This window comes from Simochromis diagramma, unplaced genomic scaffold, assembly GCF_900408965.1.
Source record: "Simochromis diagramma unplaced genomic scaffold, fSimDia1.1 OVJJ01000753.1, whole genome shotgun sequence".
In the NCBI taxonomy this organism is placed as follows: Eukaryota; Metazoa; Chordata; class Actinopteri; order Cichliformes; family Cichlidae; genus Simochromis; species Simochromis diagramma.
In genome coordinates, this window is record NW_024387523.1 from 5,211,021 (window position 1) to 5,237,959 (window position 26,939).

Consider the following 26,939-nt stretch of genomic DNA (forward strand, 5'->3'; position numbering starts at 1 on the left):
GGAGGAAGAGGAGGAGGGTGAGGGGGCATGGGAGGCTGCAGCAGCAGAGTGGGAGAGATAGTAACTAAAAGAGGGGAGAGGAAGAGAGGAGCTGTGGAGAATTAATAACAGGCCAGATCTCTCCAAGGCCTCCTTAATGGGCTGTGACAGGAATTTATTCACACTTAGGCTGGTATTAAATCAAACGCGAGGCGAGTGGCAGTGGCAGGCTGCAGCAGTGGAGTGGGGCGGGGGGTGGGGGGATGGAGTAGAGAAAGCATTGGGTTCTGCCATGTCACAAGGGTCTGGCATTACAGTCCCTCTCTAAGGTGGAGGGTCATCTCCAAGGCCCTTGGGATGGATAGAAGGATGGAGAGATGGCGCAGGGAAGGGTTGTATGAAGAGAAGTAAGGATGAGTGATGTGCCAACGACAAGAGAGCCTGTCCCATGCCCCAGATGGAATGATTATCAAGTAGTCCAGAGAGCCGCAATGAATCATTCTTACTCCATTCTGCAAAATGCACCGTCACTCAGCCAGACAGCCGGCCGGTCCGTCAATCGGTTAGCCAATCAGTCAGTCAGGCGGGCAGAAAGGAGGCTGATTCCCTCAGACTTGGACACCCCTCGCTACAGAAAGCTGGCAAAAGTGAAAGCTACGCAAATCACAAAGCTGTATTTGAATCAGCACTCTGAGAAATGATCTGCTGGCTATTTTATTTCTCATATTCCTAGTTTTCCTCCATTAATTGGCGTGTGACCAGGAATGAATGGCTGCAATTTATGGTCACTTGGGGACGAGATAATTCAGTCCTGTTTTTATTTTATTTTTTTTACTGGAGCAGAAACATGTGGCTGACTGGGGACCCTGAATTGATATGCACAATCACATTCCTTGCTACCAGGGGTCTGCAGCACAGAGATTGAGCAATCGCAACCCATTAAGCTTCAATGAATTATGACGATTGCATCTAAAACATTTATGCAAACACTGTTGACTTCTGCACACGCTCAGATAAACTTTGCTTCTTCTCACAAACATATGCAAAGACTGCAGCTCACTTACACTTGCATGCATGGGAGTGAGCATTAAAAGATAATAAATAGGTTGTATACTTCAACATAAGGCAAAAAGGCACAAATTCATATTCGCACACATGTATAGAAGGGAATGTACACACTCAAAGACACTTAAGTTAAAACACATAGTGTCACACAATGTGCTTCCTAATAAAAACACTTGTGGAGAGTGATGAGAGCGTAACCTCCCCCCTCCACCCATTCCAGCTCTGGGCAGATTGCATCACCATCCGTCAGCCAGACTCCGACAAACAGCAATTACCCCAATCGACAGATAACGAGAGCAAGGCTATCACTCACAGCCAGGACGCCCCATAAAGCAGCCAGACATTACCATGAAGGAGTCATTTATCTGCTTCTCCTCTGCCCATCCCCCTTCTGCTTCCACTGCATCCTACTCTGATCTTTATGTTTACTACCTGTTCACGCCACAAGCTTTACGGGTGGGCTTTAGACCCAGCTGAACAGAGGGTAGGATAGAGGTCTGAGGCCAAATGGAAAGTGACAGCTAACCCACAAGGGTCAAGATTACTACCTCAAAATGCAGTTCTTTTAAAGGCATCTACAGGTATTGTTAATATGTGTGTTTCAATCACATATTGTATATGAATAATGGATATGATTTCTGTGTCTTAAATGTGAAGCTAATACACAAGTACATTAAACTTGCATTCTATCTAATGGCCAACAGGGGGCACCTCCTCTAAATAACCAGGAGCTGATGAGTTAATGATCTCAATCTTTATTTAATGTAAAATGATGGTCGTTTTGTACATTAGGGTCACCTCTGATGTCCATAAGGAGGGTCCCAGCAGTGTCGCTCAGTTTCAGTCACACCCACGCCTCTCTTGTGATGTGCGTTTTCAAAAAGCTAAGACGGTAAAGGCAAAAATTTACCATTTACCATAGGCTATGGTTTCTACCTATTTTTATTTGCCTTTTCACATCAGTTCACCTGTGACGAACTGGCAACATATCCCAGGTGTAACCTGCCTCACACCCTCAGACAGCTCAGGTTCCCGTGACCCTAAGCTGGAGAAGTGGTTAAGAAAAGGGACGGATGATGGGGCAGCCAAGTAGCTCCCAGGCAGTACAGTGCCTGGGAGCAGTGCCCCATGAAGCCCAGATTTTAAAACTACCATAGCTCCATTCACCCTCATCTACCCTTTCTGCTCTACACAGTTCTGTCAAATAAAGGTCTAAAGAGACAGAAATAACATTTTAAAAACAAAATAAAAATCAATCACAATGGAAACAAAGCGCTTATAATGTTGCATGCTACAAAGAATTGAATGAGGACTTTAGGAGAAACAGAAAACCTGTGACCTCTGGTTCAATCCAGAGAGTCGGTGTGGACATTGTGGAGGACTATAAATATATCCGAGTACACATAGATAAAAAACTGAACTGGGTTAAAAAACACTGCTGCACTCTACACGAAGGGCCCAGCGTCGTCTCTATTTTCTGAGGCGGCGGAGGTCTTTTAACATCTTTCAGACAATGCTCAGGATTTTCTATGAGTCTTTTATGGCCAGTGCCATCCTCTATGATGTTGCATGCTGGAGCAGCAGGTTGCTAACAGACTCAATAAACTTATCCACAAGGCTAGTAATGTTGTGGGGACGGAGCTGGACTCCCTTAAGATGGTGTCGGAGAGGCGGATGTTGTCCAAGATAAGGACAATGCTGGACAATGCCACCCACCCACCCACTCCATGGCGTGCTGGCCAGGCACAGAAGCACGTTCAGTGAGAGACTGAGATTACACAATGCACCAATGCACAGGAAATTATCCCTGCCTGTGGCCATCTCCCTGTACAACTCCTCCATCCAATGCACAGTACATCCAATACACTCTTTTGCACATCCTCTACAGTCAAATAAAATATATTTTAGAATAAAATATCAATCATATTTATTTAATGTCTGTTAATCTATCTGTTTAATCCATGTTCTGGAGATGACTAATTGAGCTGTTGGTATATAAAAGAACTATTTCTTATATTTTGTAACTTTGTCATATATCGTATTATTTAATTTAGTTCAGTCTGTCACTGTACATATTGTCTTGGAGCAACTGTAACCACATCATTGCCTTAAGCATTTATAAAGAATTCTGATCCTGATAAAAACTGTAACATTTTCCTGAAATACAGTGCAGTGGAACCTGCGTGGGAATTATGTGTCTGCATTATATCTATGCTGTAGGCCTCCATAATATCTGCGTCAAAAACACATTTTTAGTAGATTTGTCTCTCTACACAACCACAATGAAATATAAATCAAACAATCAACATGTGATTGAAGGGCAGACTTTAAGCTTTAATTCAGGGTTATTGTTTTGTTTCTTTTAAATACCATAAATTGTTTAAGAATTACAGCCATTTTTATACACAGTCCTCCAAAAATAAAGGAAAGAAATAACATTAGAAGTGTTGAGTATGTATTTTATAGCTTTTTTGTGTAATTTTACATAACAAGAGGCAAGTAAGGGAGGCCATCATTAGACTGTAATTCCATATAAACCTGTTAGATAGACAGAAAAAACTTTAGAAAAGGACAAATCAGAAATCTAGTACATTGTTAAAAATAATTAACATAATCTGAGTCAAGAACATTCCTGGAGAGTCGGTGTATCAAGAATGGAAGTTTGACTGAAGGTTTACAACAACGTTCGAACCACTGATTACACTCAAGAACAATAAGGTCAAATTTAGACTTCTACATCTAAAAAACCTGAATAGTTATGTAAAATAAAATAAAATACATCTTGGACAGAAGAAACCAACAGACATTTACCAGAATGATGAGAAAAGTATGAAGAAGGAGAGAAGCAGCTCAGGATCCACATTATCAGTTTAACATGGTGTTATGCCATGGTTATGCACGGCTGCCAGTGACCAGTGCATATGTGGCTGCTGATAGAACTGGCAGGATGAAGTAGGCTGGATAACAAACCAATGCAAACTGCAAAAAGCAAGCCAAGAGTTTCTCAAGGCAAATAAATGGGAAATTCTTCAATGACCAAGTCGGTCACCTGATCTCAAATCAGTGCAACATGCTTTTCCACAACCTAACCCTGAATGCAGACAGATTCACAAACGAGGAGCAACTGAAGGCAGTTTGAGTAGAGGTCTAGTAGAGCAACTAAGGGGGGGACACATTTGCTGATGTCCATGAGCTTAAGATTTCACGCAGTCATTGACTACGAAGGATTTTCATCTAGGTTTACTTCATTAATTTCCAACATCTAAAAATGAGGGACTGTGTATAAAAATGGTTGTAATTCTTAACAGTTCATGCACAATATTAGTAAAACCCCTTGAATTAAAGCTGCACTTTAATCACATGCTGATTAACTTACAATCCCCTGTGGACTAAAAAAAAATATCTCTTTGCCACAAACATTATGGAGGGAAGAAGAAGCACCACAGCTATCGTATCTCAATGATGATGGAACCTCTGCATATCACCAGTTTTAACACTGTCCTGGTGGGTTGTTCTATTAAGGGGATTTTAATCCTAAAAGACATGTTTGCATAAACTAATATGTCTCTCAGCTTCACTTGATTGGTTTACCAAAAATGACACCTCTAACCAATTTCAGATCCAATAACCTAAAATAACCAATGTCAGGCTTCACCACATCCCTCATGTGGCTTACACCACAGTAGATATGCCAATATGTTTTATCTGGATTTCCATTTCTGAGCTGACAAGGATTAGTTTGGTATGATTTAAGGTTGTCCCATTTATTTTTATTTTATTTATTTATTTTGGGGGTGGCTATACTAATATTCAGCAGTGAATAATCAAAGTCTTGCTTGTTTAGCAGGGGGTGGTGGTTGTAGTGGTGGTGGTGGTAGTGGCGGGGGGGTTTGTCAATAGCTACTCATGTCAAGTTTTTTAACTGCAACAGAATCTCCATGCACAAATGACAGATGATGCCAATGCTGTGATTTCAGTTATTTCGTTTATCCACTGAATGCTGGTGAAAGAGAAACTGCTGGTGTCAGGATGAAACAGTAGGATTTTTGGTATAACTTTTTTTTTTTTTAACTGAAAAAACTCTGTGGTTACAGCCACAGCATGTACTTAATGTACGGAAATATGCAGTTTTTGTCACTGTTCCTAATTAAAGCCATCCCAAAACTCTGAAGGATTTCCAAATGGTTGCTTTAACAGCTGTTGTGATGAAAACTGGTGAAAACTGAGGTTTTAAAGGAAAAACAGGCTGGGAAGAAGAGCGGAAGATGCCACAGCAACCCTGTTTAACCCAGCTTAAAGACTTTGAGGGGCTCAGCTACTGTTCACTGGTCTTTCTTTGGCCTTTAACACAATTCAACCTCATATTTTAATCAGAAGTCTTTTAGAAAGAGTTTGACCTGAATAACAACTTTGTGAGCAGTGTGAGTTTTGACTTTTAACTAGTATAATTCACAGAGTTAGGGTAAATGACTCTTATATTAATTAGCTTGACACATTTTGCCCTTATTATCTATCCTGTACACAAATATATGTCAGAGCAGATGTGAAAACAGGACAATTTTAAAGTATACAGATGACCTGTTATTATTATTATTATTATTATTATTACTCAGCTCTATGACAATGAGACCAGTCCTTGATGATTTTATTATATAGAGCGATGAACCCCATCTTCAATGAAAGGGATTTAAGACAAACGATATGATCACATGTACTCATACACAAAGGGTCACATTCAAGAAGGTGTGACGTGCTCAGTCATAAAAACATCTTGGAACAATTACTAATTAAAACTGAATGACTCTTCTGTATGATGAAGCTTTCTTATTTTCACATTAACAAAATCATGATGATTTTATTATATCATGTTTGATTGAGTCTGCTTTATCCCAATCCTTAATGTCATTGTTTGAATATTTATGGTTTCTGTAAAGAACAAAAAGTCAGATTCTTACATAGTTGGGGAGCCAGAGCTGAACCCAGTGTTCCTAAATCACACTTGCACCAATTCGTTGGCACCCTTTCCACAGCGAGTTTGTGTAAAAAACAGCTTGTTCTAGCAGCAATCACCCAGATGAACATGACGCATGATTTATCTCTTCATTATGTTGTATTACCCTTGTCTGTTGTTTGTGTGTGTTTTGGAAATGTGCATGAGAGGATGGGTGACTCATCGACTGCAGACCAGATCTACCTACGGGTACAAACAAAGTAATCTCAACCTGAACCTGCCAAGGGGGCTTGGAAAATGGCTAAATTTAGTAACAAAATTACTACCTTAGCAATTTTGGTGAAATGAAGCGTGATGATCGCTGCTGTGAGGGAGAGGGACGTTGGCTGGAAAAATAAACTTACATATTAAAGAAAAAACACACACACAAACGAATTTTAGCAAAAAATCCAAACTCCAAATTAAAAAACTGGATATCTACCTAGTGAACAAACATCTGGATAGTCAACTATATGGCTAAAAAGGCAACAAGAAAGTAAACACTCTTGAAATTCTAAGGTTTTACATTTCTTTTCATTAAAATGAGGTAAACACAACTTTCAGTGAGCAACAGCACATAACATATTATACCGTGTCATCATTTATTTAACAAAAACTAACCCCAAAATGCAGAAGGAGTGTGTGAAAAATTAAGTACACTTTTATTGCTCAATTAAGAGGGAAAGTAGTTGCCAGCTGCTGCTGTTCAAACACATTTGATTAATTGATCATCAGCCAGAATGAGCACCTCTATAAAAGTTCAAGTTTTGTCAGTTTGTTGGTCTGGTGCATTCAGGTGTGTGTTAATAGGAGGAAAGACATCAGCAATGATCTTAAAAAGTAACTGCTGCTGCCTATCAATCTGATAAGGGTTATTTGGCCAAATAAATTTAGGGACAAGATTTGCAAGAGTTGCTAGTCTTCCAGAACGTCCCAGCAAATTCATGCCAAGGTCAGACATCTCAGGCTACAGCCCTCAGTTAGCATGTAAGATGTTAAAATTCATGCTAGAACAAATTTTTTAAAAAAGACTGAAAACTTGCTTGCTTGTTTGGAGGAAGCCTCTTGCAAAACTGCATCTGAACAAACCACAAGACCTATGGAATAATGCCCCTTGCACAGACGAGAGCAAAGCTATGTAATGCACAGCAGAAACTCCTCATACCAACTGTCGAGCATGGTGGTGGAGCGGTGATGATTTGAGCTTGTTTTGCAGCCATAGGACTTGGACATCTTGCAATCATTGAGTCCACTATCAACCCCTCTGAATAACAAAGTATTCTAGAATCAAATCTGAGGTCATCTGTCCGACAGCTAAAGTCTGGCTGAAACAGGGTCACGAAACAGAACAGTGATCCCAAGCAGAACAGCAACAACTGAAATGCTGTGGCTGGACCTCAAAGGAGCTGTGCATATGTGCAAATTCTCAAAAACTTCAATGAATTAGTGCAACGATGGGAAAGAGAGCGAACCCACTGAGAAAATTATCTAGAAAATGATTTTTTTCAAGTCATTGCTGCTAAAGGTGGTTCTTTTTGTTTAATGAATGATGATGTGGAGTAATACTAGAATGGCTCATCTCAGGTTGTATTTACCTAATTTCAGGAACTTATGCAACACCTCAGATTTTACTTTCTTTTAACCATGACTGTGTGTCCTTACTTTCCATTCTTTCCTTTTGTATAAAACAAAACGCACTTCAACGGCCTCCCTCAGATCACTCCCTTTTGTCGAGCGGTAACCATTATAGTTTCTGCTCTGAGATTAGCTCACCGAGAGCAGAGCATGCAAAAAAAACCCATCCATGGATTCAGAACTCTGTTAGGCCGCCATCCTATCATCCCATGACGATACATTACGCCATTGTTCATTATTTACAGCAGTGAGTGAATTTAAAGTTTGATAGATGCCATCTTTTCTACAAAGAAAAAAAAAAATCTTCTTTTGGCATTTCTGTGGGGGAATATGAAGCTAAACCACTGTGACATATCAGTCAGAGAGTCTGCAGCAAGCTTGGACTTATCTTTTCACTTATGCATCAATCTTCCCCCTGTGTCGGCATCCTGCTACAAGAAGGCCTCCTTTTTTCAACGCTGCAGCTTAGTTTCATCAGTTTTCTGTTATTCCTTTTGAAGACACTATCTGAATGGGAGCGGCTTAGCTCTGACAATTCACAGCTGTCTACACATCTATCAATCCATCCTTTTATCCATCTTTTACCTGTTTCTACTTTTCTGTACATCAAGGAGTCCCTGATTCGTTGCTACTGTTGTATACCATTTGATCCATCACAAATGCAACGCAGGAATGCTTTTATTTCTTGCACTTTGCTACATGTTTGCTTTGTTTTGTGTCCCTCCCCCCTCTCGGTTGTCTTCCTCTGTCTCCCTCTGCTTCACACATCTATCCTCAACATGACAAAATGGCTATCTGTCTGGTGATCCATCTTCAAACACCTTTCCCACCTGAGCGGTCCATTTCATTCTCTTCTTTTCCTCCAGAGAAAGCTTTGCTCCCAGACTTTTCTTTTATTTCTTTATCACAAATCTTTCATCTTTCACTTCTTCATCCTTTTCATAATATCTCGCTGCCTGCCATTTAGCCCTCTCTCTCCCATCTCTTCTCTCTCTCTGTGTTTTTCTTTTATCTCTCTCTGCTTGCTGATATCGCACCCTCCTCCTCCCCCTCTCATCCAGAACTATCCTATCTGGCTGGAGTGAGTGCAGCAGATGTAGCCAGGCTGCAAACATCTGCTTCTCCCTGTCCTGCTGCATCTCTACTCTGCTGATCAGGCTAACTGCTCTAACTCCCCAAAGCTTGGTGTCCTTACTGCTGCCTTAACGCACAGCTGGGCACCCTGGGCAGAATCACAGCTAAACACGATTTTTTCCAAACACATGAGGCATACACCAGAAATCTAAGAGCCAGATTGGAAATGTCTGAAAAGTTCAAGTTTAAAAAACTTCATCGTGGTAGAAAACTTCTTCAATAATAGAACTAAAAAAATTTACAATAAAAAACAGAAAGGATCACAAGCAAACAACTGTTATACATCTCACTACAGACAGAAAGAAAATAACATGAGAGCAAACACAAGTACTGTACTGTGCAAAAGCCTCGAGCCACCTCTCATTCCTTTATATTTTGATAGGAAAATGGGAAGCAGGAGTGGAAATGTTCAAAAATATGTACAAATTTACATGAAAATAAAGCAGAAAAGGCAAAAAAAACAGAGTCTACAGAACCCTCACAAGCTTTAAAGTCAATATTTGGTATGACTACCCTTATTCTTCCCTAAGAATCTCATAGGCAAGATTTCTTGTAATTTTTTTTAAGTATTCTTTAGGAATAGTGCTCCAGGTTTCTTGAAGGACACCCAAAGCTCCTATTTGGATGTTGGCTGCCTTTTATTCTGTTCTGTCAAGATGATCTCACACTGCTTCATTAATGTTGAGATTCAAGCTCCAGGGAGGTCAATCCACGACTGGTGGCGTCTGTGTTTTTATCCAGCTATGCTTTTACTGTATTAGCAATGTATCTGGGAAAAATGAAGCTGTTGCTGTCTGTGTTCATAATTCCATCAATGCTGTCAAGATCCCCCAAACCACAACAGAGCCTCCACCATGTTTGACAGATGGCTGTAGACACCCACTGTTAAACCTCTCTCCTGACCATTTTGGAATATCTTGACAATTTGAACCAAACACTTGAAATTTGGATTTGTTGCTCTATAAGACCTGTTGCTTTTGTTCTTTGTCCGCTGACAGAAGGGTGGAGCTGTATTGGACAGGTTGTAATACACTGGCATAAACCCTGCATGCCACAGAGCATCCAAAGCACACAGTCTATGGTTTATAACTCATTATTTAAATATATTCAGTTGTTGGGTGTTTTTCAGCTTCTGAAGTAGGAAAGTCAAAGCTTAAAAGGTATTATTTCTAACAACTAGTAATGCCATGTGGGTGTCTACTTTGCTTGCCGATGACGTGATATACATTCTTGCCAGTGGTTTCGCATTTTTAGTTGATCCACAGGGGACGGTAAAGCTCAGAGATATGCAGCAATGCACCAACACATGCAAGAAAAGGGAAGACTATTAGACTTGTAAACAATACAGGTTTCAAGCTTCTATGGAAATCAGGTTTGCAAATTTTTCACAAAGCAAACACACACACAGCAAGTTTGTTATGATTGAAGGTTACTCATAAGAGTTTGGTAAGAAGCGCTTTATGTAAACAAAAGTTTTACTTGTCCACATGAAAACAACAGGATGCGCCTGCAAAGGAACGATGAATTAAAATCTCAATTATGCCTTAAATAAGCCCACTTATTAAGTCAACAACAAGCCCTAAACTAAAAAAATAAGTATGAAATAACATATCTTTTGTACAGTGTAAAGAGCGTTTTTAATTTATACTCCATAATAACGTCTTGCTAGTGTTGAGGATTGCAGAATGTGAAAAAAAGCTTTCCCAGAGCGCATTAGGACAGCTTGTCTTCCCAATCTTTATATACTCGGATCACTTGACAGGAATCAATTTGCATGCTAATGCTTTGCATAAGAGGAAGGTCACGTCACATATAAGGCTATCACTTCGATACAAAGGTGTCTAAACTTTAAACACAAGAGCTGAAAGTGAATAATGTGAATGAAAAACACAGATCCGATACTTTTTTCCCCTTCCTTTTTTGCATTGCTCCAGAATTGTAAGGATTGGTTTAAGCACTTGCTCCGGCAGGCTTCTAATGTTCTTTTTGTGGGTGTGGCAGCTTTGTGTGCAAAGGTGAAGAGACTGAGTGCAGTCGAGTAGAAGGCTCGCTGCAATGTTTCACTGTAGTGTTAACATTTAAAAAGCAGCCAGGGGAGCTCTGCTCATCTCTTCTGCTGACACTTCTGACCTTGGACTATTATCATTGCAGCAAACGCAGACAGAGTGGCATGTTCAATCTGTACAGAGCCAGTACAATGCACATACAAAGAGAAGAAACAGAGAAGAGCAGGGCGTCAAGACAGCACACACACACACACTGGAAACACGAGTAAAGCAAACTCGATCTCTTCTCACTGAAGAAAGAACTAAGAGCTCTTTGTCTCACTCAGTACACACACACACACACTCTCTGTATATACAAACAAAGCAAATCCCCTACTGACGAGGGGAAATAAAAAGTCATCCTAAATAACGAATAGTGTGCTTTACCTAAATCTATGCCATACTCCACTGTTAATAACCACTATGCTCACTTGCGATATGGGAGATATTCTGTGTGGCTGCCGCCTGCGTACTCTAACTCCCTGGTATAGGTTTCATCGACCCAGGGCGGATATTTGCATGTAGTGCTTTGCTGTCGTCATGATGGGCCTGCTTCCCAGGGAGAGATTAAACCTAATCCAGGACTCAAAATAATCTATTATGACAAATGTCAAAACATCACAGAGCAGGGTTTGTCAGTGTTTAGAGAACCTACTTCATATCGCATCGCCCAGTTCAGACAAACGCCATGTAAAAGCACCTATTCCTTTCAAACCAACAACCCATTTACCCTTGTCAACCTTAATAATACTGATGTGGTTTTTCTCGCCCTACCCCTTTTGTTTTGTTTTGCAGCACAAGTAGTGATTCAACTGTTTGGTAATTTCCTAACCTTGAATTTCACTTCATGGATCTAGGTGGTATTTTGGTACTAAGTACAGACCACATGGAAGCAGAAGAAGTGCAAAAACGTGGGAGGTCCATTCAAGTGAGGCTTTGTTGGAATTTTAGTAAAAAATGTGCCTGAAATTCCAGGCTCTAAAAAAAGAAAAGGAAAAAAGATTCCAAACACCAGCTTCTGCCATAACATTACAGACAAAACTCGAACTGAAAATGAAGCTCCAGATCCAAAGATCGCAAAGCAGTTCAACATGGCACAGATGCCACGGCAACTTGATCTGTGGTTGTAAGCACTGATTCTATCCTCCCCGCCCCGCAGCCACGATCGCTCCAATCGTGGCTGCGGGGCGATCGTGGCTCAAGAGTTGGCAGTTCGTCTTGTAACCGGAAGGTTGCCGGTTCGAGCCCCGGCTCGGACAGTCTGGGTCGTTGTGTCCTTGGGCAAGACACTTCACCTACCGCCTACTGGTGATGCCCAGAGGGGCCGATGGCGCAATATGGCAGCCTCGCTTCTGTCAGTCTGCCCCAGGGCAGCTGTGGCTACAACTGTAGCTTGCCTCCACCAGTGTGTGAGAGTGAATGAATAGTGGAATTGTACAGCGCTTTGAGGGCCCCGAAAAGCGCTATATAAATCCAATCCATTATTATTTATTTATTTAACTGAATCAATGATTAATTGTGTTACGTTTTCCTAAAACGATCCAGGGGACGTGGGAGAGTAAAAAAAACATGTCAGAGTTGAAAAAGGAGACATGGAGGCAAATTTGACAAAGGTTTAAACTGAAAGAAACGGACAAGCCTCTACCACCTTTGAAAGAAGATAATCATACCAAAACTCAAGCAAGAGGTACACTGTCCACACACCAATTTGGGTATTAATTCATGAACCAATTGGTGAGATCTCCTCTCACTTTCTGTTTGACGTCTTAAAAACCGGATTCAATTGGCAATGATGGACTCTCTCTTTCTGTATAAATTTTGTGATGTTTCCTGGACCTGTGGAGCTGAAAAATAAAACTATTTGGAAGTGTTAAAAAGCTGCAGTTCTTCATGCAGCCACTAGAGGCTAGCTCCAAAAGGGAGTCAATCCCCTTAGACTACCATGTTAACATGCCCAAATTTACAGGGGAAACAAGCATGTTTAGAACCTGTTACCAAAAGTGTTTTGGCCTCTACGTATAGTTTTCACCAATAAAAACTGAGTAGGATGAAGTTATTTGTTGTTTTTTGTCTGTAGTTGTTTAGCCAGTTCTTTGTCAGCTGAGATGGGAGGGTCACATGTCTAAAAAGCTGACAATAAGTAATCGTAACAATATCGGGAATAAGTCCTGATTTGAGTTCAGGAGATGAAGTTTGAGGTGAGGAGGAAGAGATTGAGATAATTCTAATGTTAAATGGTTATATATAGTTTAAAGGTCACAAATGGGACTTATATAAGGCGTACTACATATGTGGCCTGTTTCTAGCCACATACACAAAACATGACAGGGGGGCAAGATAGCGGTTTCCACAAACCAGCAACCCCTTCACAAGAATTTTTAATGGATTCACTCTTTATTTTTTCGCTTTAAGTTTATGACAATGCATTAATTTGTTGGAAGGCATGATTACACACTAATCAAGGCACATTTATGAGTTCACCATTCTTTTTCTTTTAAATAAACTCAAAAACAGTACTTACCGTACCTTTAATTGTATGCAAATGACAGCATGATGTCGCAAAGTAGCCCTACTCAAAACTGGAAGACACGCGTTCATTATGACTGTGTGTAGATATGCGACTTTTATCCCAACACAAAGTAAAAGTGAAGCTATAATGCTCTTAGCTTTGCCAACATTTTGTATTATTTATCTCTATCATTATTGAACATGCCTGACAAAAAGCCAAACCATCTGCGTCTGGTTTTCAGACTGCTAGAAGCCTGCTGTCACTTGTTGATCTGCTCTTGTCATGCAGTCTGATTGGTACAGCTGCTTTGGCGCAATGAAATCAGTGATGTGACTGACTGGAAGTTCATTAACCACCACAGCCTCCAGCTTCATCCTCCTCTTTTACATGCTGATCTACATACACCAAAATAGCAAGTGCACCTGGAGACGCCCACACAGTCCACTCTGACATCTCGCTGTGCTTGAGCAATTAAAATATGGAGCTACAAATCCTTAAGACTTTCATAAAAATCACACCCTGTTTTTATACTAGCCTAAATTTTCTGAAGTAGCTACAGAGATTTCACTCATGGCGATAGGGTCTATTTTCCCCCGCTGAATGAAGTATCATCACTTTAAATCTTTGATAAAGTGGGTCCAATACAGCCAACATTTCCAGCTATTGCTTCAGAAAAAAAATGTATTTGAAACACACCATTATGAACCTGTCACAGAAATTTTAGTGCATCTATCCACAAGGTCAAAACCAATCTATACATTTGTCTGCAAAATGTGACATGAGTGTAATACTTCTTGGCATTTTTGACAGTGCAATTGCTGTTACCAAAGAAACCACAGGCCTTACTAAATCAATCAGGATGGGTCTTTATTTTAAGAATAAGATGACACTAAAAAGCCTTTTCCCTCTCAAAGCTTCATCCACAACATTTCCTATTGTGCAATTTGTTTAATTAACATATAAGGGCCCACATTTCCATGTAACTGACTTCTCATATTCAACTCGTTTGTTTAGGTCGTGACTTGGGATCTAATCTACCTTCAACATTTCAGTCCTGACTGACGCTGGCATGTCAGTCCAAAGAAAAGCTGCACTGCACTTCAGATCGCTAGAAAATAGCCGCTCTACCACAGCTGAGCGAAAACTTATCTGACAGTGAATAAATTTAAAAAAAGCTCTTAGGTGTGTTTGATGTCTGACAATTGAAACCAAACGTGAACACCTTACACAAGATATGGGGAAAAAAAATCAAGTCATCTCTTCCTTCTTCTTGTTAATATTTAAAACACCTCCAGCTACTATTTTTTCCCCACACAGCTCTTTGTAGTTGAGGGTCAGCTCAGCTCAGTCTGTTACTGCGATCTAAAATGTATTTATATACTACAGAGGTGTCTAAAAAGCTGATAAGCATTTTCGCTGCTTTTTGATTTGTTACCGCCATTATTTTTAATTATTTTTCATATGTTGCAAACACCTTAGCAATGTCAGTGTTCATGACCGTAGATGAACACTGAGACCAAAACACAACAAATCCAAATATCACCACTATGACTGGATGTGCAGAGCTTTGCTAATGAATCCCTAAGCTGGAGCAGAGGCCAAGATCCCTCCACAGATCGAGCAACCTGTTTATGTTACTTTGGTCACAAACCGTTTGGCTAGGATGATCACATAAAATGGCTTTTTTTGGCTTATATTACCAAATGTTAACATACCTGCTAACACAGACAAACTTCTACCCACCCAACATAGCAGCTAGTGTCCAACCTTACTTTGCTTCCTTGCTAACGCTGTCAGTAGCAAAATACAAATTAAATTGTCTCTGGAGTTTGTGTTGCAGTCAGTGATGCACTGAGAACAAGTAGCCATTAGTGAACTCTATTGCTAAGCTAACATTAGCTAGTGTTACTCACTGCTTTGCACTGTTGGGGAGCAGCAAAGAGTGACTGAGGCACAGCCAAGTAGCAAACTCTGGGGTTTAAGAAGCAGCAAGCGCAGAAAACTGCAGCTCCCAGTGCAGCTGCTTGAGGCTGCTTGAAAAGCAGTCAATGCCCCATAGACTCCCATGTTAAAATGTCAAACTGCACAGGATTAAAAAGTATATTTACAGCTTAGCACAAAAAAGCCCAAAACATTTTGGCCTCTATGGATAGTTTCCTCCTCCATAAAACCAGTACAGGGGGCAGATTTTTATTATAACTCATCCATCTGAGGAATAAGGCTTAAAGTTATGGCATATGGCTGATAAGGCCAAACAGGAAGCTGTAGCTGACAGCTGCTTTTCAGATCTCACCTTTGCTAATTTCATACACTCATTTGGATGTTTTCACCGCCTTTGATGTATGAGCATTTTTAATGGATTTTACAAGAAAATAGTGCAGTTTGCTGTGCGGTGGTGATTTCTGGCTCAAATAAACTAAATTAATCAGCATAGCGAGGTTTTAAAATGATAGTCCAGTAACCAGTGGGTGTAGTCGCAGTGTTTACATCCATCTTTGAGGTACAGTCTATGGGTAAGGCACACGGTAGCATGTCTTTTAACATACAGGTGAGTTCACAGGAAGTTGCAACTCAGCCAAGGTCTCATTTAAATAAGTTACATTATAATCAACTCCCAGATTGGCAAAAATTACATGGAAAATGCAATTAAACAGAACTACATTGTCAGCAAAACTCAGGGATGCCCCCTGGAAGACATCATGTGTTATTGGGGCGACCGTGGCTCAGGGGGTTGGGAATCGCATCTGTAACCGGAAGGTCGCCGGTTCGATCCCTGGGCTCTCTGTCCTGGTCGTTGTGTCCTTGGGCAAGACACTTTACCCTACTTGCCTACTGGTGTTGGCCAGAGGGGCCGATGGCGCGATATGGCAGCCTCGCTTCTGTCAGTCTGCCCCAGGGCAGCTGTGGCTACAACTGTAGCTTGCCTCCACCAGTGTGTGAATGAATAGTGGTATTGTAAAGCGCTTTGGGTGCCTAGAAAAGCGCTATATAAATCCAATCCATTATTATTATTATTCAATTTCCCTGCCACTGGCAACAAAGACAACAAACTTATTATTAATATGATGATTATATAAGGATCACATACCCATAGGTCTATATCAGCACTCCAATGTTCCACAAATACTCCCAAAAGTCCCTGTATTTCCTTGGAAGGCTGAGGTTGGAATTACATCCGCCTCTTCATTAAATATGGTAAGAATCAGTCAGCCAGTCCAGGTGCTGCACTCAAACTAATATTAAACACTTTTATGCAGACAGACAAACATCGAACACGACTCTCAGACACCCGAGGTGCAACACGACTCTACAAAGCCTTTTCAAAAACGTAGGAATTAGGAATTAAGTTAGACAACTTCAAATTAATTTTTAAAAACCCAATAATAATAATAATAACAATAATAATTACTACAATAAAATCTGTATACCACACTGTGCTGGATTAAATGTGGAGGTGATGCTTGAGTGGTGCACATTAAAACAGAATCAGCTGCACAACATATCAAATTGAGTTCATTTTGAATCAGTCACAACATAATATCTGCTCGGTTCAATAAGATCAACAGTAAACCTCATATGAGATGAGTCTCCTTCATTTTAACCGTACGCTCCTCCTGCACAGTTGGAAAAATGTCATTAGGTTCAAATATTGGGTCTTCAAACTGTTCCTCAGGTTCCCCGACTGACCAGGAGATTCAGGTTTTGATAAAAATTAAACTAAAAAAAAAAAAAAAAGATAGCTGAGGATGAATCTAGTCCCCAGGAAAATGTTGTAAAATGCATTTGTGGTTAATAGGATTTCCCAGTGGTATCATGACCTTCTTTAAACACACAACCACTATCATCAGACAAAGTTTATCAAGTGTGGCCTCTTAATTTTGTTTTTGCACAAACCTTCTGTACAACCTGGATGGTTGCAATTCAAATAAGAGCAAACCTGCAATTAAAAATTCGGGTTAATGATGTTGAGTAAAATTATTCATCTGGAATAAACTGCACGCCTAATTATCATGTCTTCTCTGTACGATGATACTGAAACATCACTGAAATAACACCATGTTTATAGCTGAAATAAAAAGAGACTGAGATATCACTGTGAGCCTTTTCAAACCTTTTCCCATTTTTCCTCTAATAAGCTTCTCCTCCTCGTGTTGTTACAGGCTGGAAATCAAACCTGTAAGCCTTTCAGTGTTGTGCTGTTCATCCAGAACACCATACCTTGTTGACCTCCAGGATTTCTCTCCTTTCCTCACTGGCAGAGCGGCTCTGCCCACCTGATCGGTCTTCATGTTTGGAGCCGTCATCTTCCACAAAGGGTATCAGTTGCTGGAAGGGACAGCAAACAAAAAAATGTGGCTGTATTACTTACTGTAAGCAAGACAAGCGTAAGAGGATCGCTCCCAAAATGCTGACTTATTCAGATAACTGGATTGTGTTTCCCTGCTTGGAGTCGCACAGTAAGATCCATATCATAGTTTTTTCAATAAAATCTGTTTAAAGATTCACCTCCTGATGCAATTATTCTCTTTCCTACTTCTATGTTTTTCCCCAATCTAACGTCTAAGGTCCAAATAAATTAAAAGCACTGTGCTGCCTAGTCACATCTTTCCTATACGCCCACTGAGCGCAGTTATAGGCCACATTTACATGTGTATGGGAAATCTCAACTAAGCTATATTCAACATATCTCTATGCCTTCTCGCACGATTGTTCCCACAAAGTGGTGAAAATGGGGATTGTGTGTAAGCTCTCGAACACTCTCTTCAACGTGGAAAGACAGGGACAGGAAAAGAGTGAGAGGGAAAAGCGAGTGGGAGATTAATTTATTTTTAAACACTCTGTGTGCTTGACCTTGTCTGCTTGACACTAGAGTGAGGCTGATGTGCAAGAGCCTTCAGGCGAGGCAGCATTCCCGAGAGCCGACAGGGTCACTGCCTGCTGCTTTGCGTCGCACTGCCCCCTAGTGGGCACCTCGGTGTGGGTAGGGGAGCAGGAGGCTTGCTGCAGTCACACATCAAGTAATCTATGAATGTCTTGAGAACACACTGTTCCTCATAACACACAGACAGCAAGGATATAAAAGACCTGCACTGACAATGTGTGATTGATGTTATGCTATCTTTGCAGAGCGACTGCACAAAATTGAATTTTGTCAACAACAAAATAATAGACTGTAAAGCACACGCAGTGAAAATGGAGTCAAACCTGAGTTTCATATTCTCAAAAGACAGCAACAGTTTTATATAGCATGACATTTTATGGGTTTTAATAAAGGCTGTGGACGACTCTGCTATGGTTTGTAATACTGGAAGCAAGAAGTTCCTGTTACAAAAAAACATCTAGAAAAACATTGTTTTCCTTTCCAAAACAATACTGCCATACCAGACAAGATCACAAACATAGATTAGGTAGGACAGTCTCCAAGCAACATTAGCTAATAAAAAAAATATCCCATATGGTGGAATAGCAAACCTTCCTCCAATAATGACTTGGCAAAGCAGTAAATTATGACTGACTACAGATTTTGGCCCGTGTTGTGCAGCTGGAGCAGAGGCCCTGCAGACAGTCGACGGCTGATTTAAGTAACCTGATTCATCTGGAAGCAATGACTGACTAGTGTATGAGTAGAGTTGGAGCCAGACAATATCAAGACAAGCACAAAGGAAGTTATAAAAAAATAAAATAAAATAAAATACAGACAGAGAGAGGAGACTAATAGAGTAGGATAGCACTGAAGAGGGCAAGAGTCGTGGGAAAAGAGCCAGAGAGAGGTGAGAACAGAAAATGGGCACGGGAAAAAGAAAGGCAGACAAAGAAGAAAATAAAGAATGACAAAAAGACATAAAAGTCTGGAAAAAGTTTCTTTACTCCTGTCAGTTTCCAGGCTTAGCTCTGCGCCAAACTGTAAACTCTGACTCTTGGAGGGAGAAAAGACAGCAAGGACATGTGCAGGATATTATACCAGACAAACTATGAGCTCGCCTTCAACTTTGAGCAGGAAAAGATGAAAGTTTTTTCATTAGATAATTTGAGGCCGAAGCCAACGACATATCACATTTTAAAGGTGGTGGGCTCAGTTTGGCAGCCCGCGGGGGGAAAATGAAATGTGCTGAGTAGGTTGGGAGAGATGGATGGAGAGTGTATTTTGTGTGTGTGTGTGTGTGTGTGTGTGTGTGTGTGTGTGTGTGTGTGTGTGTGTGTGTGTACGTGTAGATATGCAGCACGTGCACGTCAAAGTGTGAGTCATAACCCCTGCCTCTTCCACAGAAAGATGGATGTGGTTTCCTGGCTGACAGAGAAGAATGGCCTAATGAAGTTCCCCAGGTTGCCTCAGTGAGACAAAAAGAAAAGGGTAAAAAAAGACTGGGAAAAAAAAAACAGCAGGGTGAATGTGTAAGAGGAGAGGGAAATGAAATGGCATAGCTGTTCACTGCAGGAAATGACAAGAGGAGAGCAAGACTTGGGATCACAGGGAAAGAACAACATGGGAAAAGCAGAAAAAGACAGAGAGACAAAGCCAACGAGGACAAACAGACCGGCCCGAGAGAAAGAAGGAAATGAGCAGAGATCCAATATCTAGCAGATATCAGAGAAAAGAAGATGAAAGTGGTAGAAAATGTGGGGAGGAGGAAGAAAAATGCATCTAAAAAGGAAGAAAGCAGATTAAAGTCTGAGAAGGGGCAAGCAAAAAGCTGCAACGAACGACAAGTGGAAAGAAAAAGGGGGGAAAGCGCTGACGTGTGCAGTTGGTCCAGCTGTTCATTAAACGGGTCTGCTGCTAATTAGGCTGAGATGAGGTCACGCTGCCCGAGTCATTGATTCCACTTCCTGTTTCAGGCAGCCAATAGTGAGTGGCTGTCAGGCAGCCACCTGAATTCTCTAGGATGATAAATGGCATGCATGCTGGGGCCAAAATCAACAACCCCTCAGCCCCAGACAAACATGGTGAGAGGAGCTATTGGCTGGTCAGCACCGGACTGGGTCTCAGCCTCGGGGGGAAATGAATAAACATTTAAATAAGGTGGAATGAGCAGGGGGAGGAAAAAAAATAGCCAGATGGTGTAATGACTCAATGAAGGAACGGCAAAAGGAAAATGTCAAAGAAAGCCCGTCACACCGGCTTTGATTTAAGGGCACAACTGCACACAAGAGTCACTTTGAACAGATCGTTCGAAATGCCTCTCGCTGACTGTACTCCTCAATGCAGAAAATGTACGTGGTGGCAGCCATCACAAATTTGTTCCAATTTAAGACTGGTCTCCTCCCACATCCTCCTTTATCCTCAGTAGGAGTCTGGTGAGAAAGATTAGCTCCGAGCCAATCTGTAGAAATTGGGAAGGGACTGCCGCAGTCATAAATCCAATCAAACAGTAGTGGATAGCCGTGCCGGAGCCCCGCATGGTGCCTCACAGAGTGCACCCCCAGCGAGCCAGTGCGTGTGGAATTGCACATGTGGCGAAAACATGCTATTGTGCCAAGTTACACTGCACCACTTGCATTTCTATGTTGTACATTTATGTGTGTGTCAGGGGGGTGGGGGGATACAATTGTGCAATCATTCTGTGAAGGCAGGCAGGGAAGGAGCAGGGCTAAGAGGCAAAGTGGTGTTGTTGCTCCTGAAGGTGGATGGTGACTGTAACCAGCAGTAAAGAGGCTCTGGAGACTCACCTGAAACGACCAATGAATCTGCTGCAGGCAGAGAAAAGACAGACCTAGAGGGAGTAGGTGAGATAAGAGTTCCCCAGGGTAAATATGTGTGTGTTTGTGTGAGCAGCTTTGTGAGAGGGTGTGTGTGTGCATGAGCAAGGGGATATGGAAGTTACAATGGCCTACTTCCTTTAAACCAACAGCTTCCTAATTTAGCAGACAGCTTTTACGAAAAGCCAGACTATGTGAGGCGACGGCTGAAAGCACAAAAAAAAAAAATCCTGACAAGCACATAAAGCATTTGTTGACGTTCACATCTAAAAAGATCAATCAGTCAACTTAAAATGTAGTATCAGCACTTCCCCGCTTACAGCCTCATCATGTAAAACCTAAATGCAGTTGCAGGTGTGCTTTATATAATAAAAGCATGACCTAATTTGAGGTAAGACAGCATCTTAAAAGTAATAACAAATGGACAAAATATGTAAAATACAAAGTATAATACAATGTGTTTTATCAGGTAACAACTATATTATTTGTTTGTTTCATTAATCTTTTGTGAAGAGGGGGAGAGTGTGTTATTCATGAGTGAATGGAAGACGGAGTGAGAGGTGGACCAGCAGATTGGTATGGTTTCAGCAGAAATATAGGCATTGTACTGGACTGCCATGGTTAAGAGAGAGCTGAACTTTACAAGTCAACCTACAAATCCAACCTTTACCTATAATTATGAGTTCTGGGTAATGACCAAAAGAGTAAGGCCACGAATACAAGAGGCCAAAATGAGTTTCCTTTATAGGTTGGCCGGGCTCAGCCTTTAAGGTGGGGAGAGGAGTTATTTCTAAGGCTGAGCATGGCTGGGTGGACTCTGGACTCCGGACAGTATGTCAGCAACACACAAACTCCACGATCAACATGTCTCACTACTGCAAATACTTTATTTACTTTTGGTGAGGGCGGTGCATGTATAGAGCCTGCAGGAAGCCAGACACATTACACTCGCTCACTCAGGGTGAATTAATCAGATCATAGCCTGATATCACATATCACACTGACTTTGTAATATGGAGCTAATAACTTAAAAACAATTTATTGTCCAACTGAGTCTGACATTTATGTCCTCACACACATCCATGCTGGCAATGCATTGGAAAGTTCAGTGCATCAGTACATGTGTGTAATCAGACAGAGCTCTTCGGCTAACTTTACCTTACCTTTACCCGAGTGCACTGGCATGCATCAACCCATGATTAAATCTCAGTGTTCCCAGGTGCACGCCAATCTTTTGTATACTTAAATCAACTTGCACCAATGTCATCACCTCTCCTCCACATCACAGCCAACAAACCCCAGCTGCTTCTTTTGTCTGCGTTATGCAACCAGTGCGTGCCGCCACTGTAGGCGTGCGTCATATTGCTTCACTCTCTGCAACAGGACCGGTGTGTGCAGCAAATACGGATCAAAGAAATGTTAGAAGCCTTTTTGGAAAGTTCAAAGTTTTCCATTTTTTATGTTTCAGGCTCATCTTAAGATTAATTTTCCCTCCTCGTCAATCCTTTTATGATTTATAAGTGCACTCTGTTGTCCCCTAACCAACCAGCCAATGTAAGAACCTGCTAACTGTTCCCACCTCACACTTAAAAGACTGAAGGCGGCTGAGCGTTAGCTGTTAGAGCTCCTCTGTTATGTAAGAAACTGCTGCCATTTCCTTTTAGACCTCTTTTAAAGATTTAAATATATCGGCAGGCTTCCTTATAACTTTTTACTTTTCTTTTAAACCTTTAAGGCTTTTTTATTTTATTGTTAACTACTGAGTTGCACTGTATTTTCATTCTTGATGCTGCACTTTCATGACTCTGTTTTATATTAATACACCAACTGTTCAATCATTTGGAGCTTACATTTATGCTTTTCTAATCTTCTTTAATTTTTTTCCCCCCGTTTGTATGATTGTATTTTGACACATTCTTCATTATTACATGTTTCTTCTGAAATATTTTGTATTGATGAATGTTGCAAAAACATTTCATTAACAAACTTCACAACTTTATTTTTAATAATTATGGAAAGTGCACCACTGGTGGTATAATATAACTGATATAACAGTGTGTGTATATATGTGACAGGAAATGGGGAAAAAGCACAACGGGTTTCCTTTGGAAATGGAAGGAAGTTTCACAAATTTGACTATTTTACCAACTTTTAACAGAAATTCAATAACGTCAGTAAGAGAAAGCTGTCATTAGCATATTTCTTAGTGTTGTCGTGCCTCACCTCTGGAGGTATGGGGTCGAGGCCGGCACAGTTTTCGTTGCATTTATCGTAGACGAGGCGCAGCTTGCGGAAGAGCACAGAAAGCGTTCGTAGATGCTCCTGGAGTTTCCCCAGCCTGTCCTGGTGGGTGTTGGGGTGGTAAGTGACTCCATTAGGCAGCTAAGAAGAACCAACGGGGAAACTCTGTGTTAAATAAAGTACTAGAATTTTCTTAGTGCTAATAAAAAAGCTAAACTTATTGATCCTCACTGACTGCCAAAGCATCACGAAGCCTCTGTTGTTCCCCAGCTGATAAGAAAGCATTAGGAAATCCTCTGATAAAAAAGTGATAGTGTTCTTTCTACTTAAGAACGGGAGCCATCAGTCTGAAAAGACGCTTTAAAATGTGTTTAACACGTTTGTGATCCTGCAACAATATGGCATGTGGTTTTAATAATCACAATTTAAAGCACCAAACATAAACTGCGCAGCATCAAAAGATAAACAGCTTCAGCTCAAGCACTTTGAATGGTTTCTTTTTTCCCCACTCACTCCCATACTGAGGCTGCAAAACTGGCTTTCAACAACAATGGGTGTTAAAGAGCAGCATGACATGTTTTTTATTGAGAGGATCGACAAGCCTCTGGAGCAGCACTGTCTGATTATAAACATCCTGCATAGCATGAAACAAGCCTGCCTTGAGGGCAAGCAAAGAGAGAAGCAGAAGGGAGACAGACAGAGAGAGACGGAAGGAGTGGAGGGAGGAGAAGACACATGAGGAATTTTTACAAGTATAAAGGCGGCCTGTGATCTAAAAAAAACAAGTCACAACAATGCTGTTTGTGCATTCTGCGGCTGAGGTCGCGCTCGCTCGGTCCATCTCGCTGGCTGTGATCTTAACAAGGTGCGGGAGCGGCGTCTCGGAGGAGCAGGCAGACATCCACGATAAACTCATTCCAGTTGCATCTTTAAGATGAGGTCAAAGCTGAACTACATGTGAACTGCAGACCAAGCTAATGCACAAATAAATGATCTCAAGGAATAATAACAAGCATCCGCTGGCACTTAAATGCAGTAAAGACTGATGCACTGTTTGGAAATAAAAGAAAACATTTGGAAGGAAAGTGCACTAACACATTTGACATAAAAGCAATACGTTCAGCTCAATGATATATGTAGGATGACTTCATGAGTCTTATCTACGAGCGCTCCTTCTTTGTTATGACAACATAAACAAAGCCCTGCAAACACAGGAGGAAATCACACAAAGGCAACATCCTTGCTTAGCCAGTGTTGGATTTATCGCAAACACTTTGACAATGGTTGTCATATCACATTGCTGCATGGAAAAATGCACTTCTGGTCATAAATTCCTGACAGTAAGCTGAACTTTGAGCAATTAAAATATCCAAAAAAAACTTCCTATCTCAAGAAAGACGAACAAGATCTGCTTGCAGTTCTCCAATTTTTGCGTGGCAGGCCCCCACATGCCTCATTTTTATCATTAACAACTGAAAATTGGGAAGTAAAGGTGATTGGAATCGCATCAGCAAACTCTTGTTTATTTTGTCAAACAAAATTTTTTTTAAGTGATATTAATTTAACTTCAGTTTTATGCTGTGGTTCCTGTCCCCAGATTTAAGAGGCACTGCTTTATGCTAATATGTATTTTCCCTGCCTTAATGATTGAAGGCATAAAAAAGGGTCTGTACTTTTCCTGCTCCTAGTTGTCAAAATGTAATTTGTGAAAAAGGCATATTTGGAGCCTAGACACTGATTAAAAGTTTCCTTACATCTTTGTACTTTCTGCCAAATTCTTTCAGAATACAATCTACATGCCACATTATTTTAATGAACCTTAAACTGCCTCTGCAGGCTTCTCAAATCAAGTGATTTTGGCCTTTTAACTGCACTGCGCTTCTTGCTGGCTGTGGTCGTCTCCCATTTACCATCAAGACTGCAGGCATCCTGTTGTTTTTAAATCCTGCATCAAAATGTGTTGATAAAGAACTGCCTTCCTGACTGGCATTTGCTTTGTTATTAGAATAATAGTCATCATGTTATGTTAGTATCTCTTTTTTTCCCCCTTACATCTTTTGGCTGGTCTGTTTTCATGACAGCGTGTCCAAACCTTTAATTTTACTCATCTTGTGTCATACTTAAGAGTCTCACATTGGTTCTAGAGCTACAAACGTGACCATACCTGCATGTTTCTGAGGAGCTGGAAGATCTCCATGGTCCTGAGGACGATGTCTTGGACCGTCTCCTGACCGATGCGACACAGCGAGGCCGTGTTGACGTCCCGTGCTGCCTGAGCCTGCTGCTGCTGTTGCTGCTGCTGAGGTGGTGGCTGCCCGCCAAAAGGTGACACGAGAGGAGGGGTCGTCATGGAGACTGCAGGTGAAGATGCTGATGAGAGGATGGATTGGAGGGAGGTTCACGTGTTTCCCTGTCAGGTTATTCCACACCAGGAGACATTTACATGCCTTTAGGGAGCATTTTAAAGGGGATAAAGAGAAGGAAATTTAGAGAAGTTAAAGGAAGTCTTGGTCATTGCACTTGCTTTGTGAATACTCAACAGCATAGAGTTTAGCAATATCAGCTTAGCTTTTAGCTAGGCTAAAGTTTGATAAAAACATATTTTCAGCTATATAAAAACTCCACAAGTGCTAAAAAGTAACAAAAACAACGCGTTAGTCTCTGTGCTAACGCCATAGCCTTTAAAATAAGTTATCTACGCGGATTTGAATCTATTTAAACGATAACTCACATCAGTACAAGTCTCTCAAATGCCACCCCGAGCTTTAAAAGACACACCCAGATACATGAAATAGAGTAACGGGTTAATCATCGCTCATGTAAAAGTACAGTGATTGTCACAAAAGCTAAGTGGACACTCACACCATACGACACTCTCGCTTTCTCTACGTTTATTTTTTGTGGGTTTTTTTTATATATATATAATTTTTCTACCACATCATGTCACAGAGAGTATTCATGTTTGCTCACCGGCACAATTACAACATGGTAGGTTACCTGTGTGGTGATAATTTATCTCTTTTGTTGACATGTCAAGTCCCTCTGCTCCAGGGATCTCAGCTGCTGCTGCAACTATCGCGAGAAGTCTTAAGTTGACGCCGTTATTTTGGGTTGTAAACAATGTAATAGAAGCGAAACGTGAAAATGTGTGTGTGTGTGTGTGTATGTATATATATATTTTTTTTAATTTGGTATAACTTTAACGAGAATAACATGTTATAACTGACATGTACTAATATCAAATATGCCTTTGGTCAACTACTGCTTCCCTCTGAATGGTTCTAAGGCATGAAAACATTACGGTAAAGCAACGCGCACACCAAAATGTGCTCGGGCTACTTGGGGTAAGAGCGACACATACTGGCTCTTTTTTTTTTTTATAACAGCATCACTACCACAAATCTGAGTTCATCAGCCCCCAGGCCATTTTACGCCACATGATTGCTTCTCATGGGTCATTCTCTTTCCCTTACTCTGTGTTAAATTAAATCCCTCAGTGCATCTACCCATCCATTATTTATAGTCTACTGTACAGTTGTGCTTGGATTGTTTTTTGAGCCATCAGAATTCAAATTAATTTGAAATACAAGAGGTGTCACGAACAGACAGCAAGCTGTACAAGGTTGCTTCCTCAGCATGTGCT

The 26,939-nt window shown here is 40.9% G+C and overlaps 1 protein-coding gene across 2 annotated transcripts in view; it reads right to left on the minus strand.

Annotated features, from left to right (window-relative positions):
- The window catches only part of med30 (mediator complex subunit 30), a 46,976-nt gene extending 20,564 nt beyond the window's left edge, over positions 1-26,412 (minus strand). For both annotated transcript variants that reach the window (XM_040020343.1, XM_040020344.1), the window contains exons 1-4: positions 26,294-26,412; positions 25,461-25,743; positions 23,279-23,437; positions 17,576-17,683 (exon numbers count right to left, since the gene is read on the minus strand). In XM_040020343.1, the coding sequence (XP_039876277.1) occupies positions 17,576-17,683; positions 23,279-23,437; positions 25,461-25,646 (453 nt within the window). In that variant the 5' untranslated portion in view covers positions 25,647-25,743; positions 26,294-26,412. The remainder of the gene's footprint in view (positions 1-17,575; positions 17,684-23,278; positions 23,438-25,460; positions 25,744-26,293) is intronic.
- Positions 26,413-26,939: the final 527 nt, after the last annotated feature.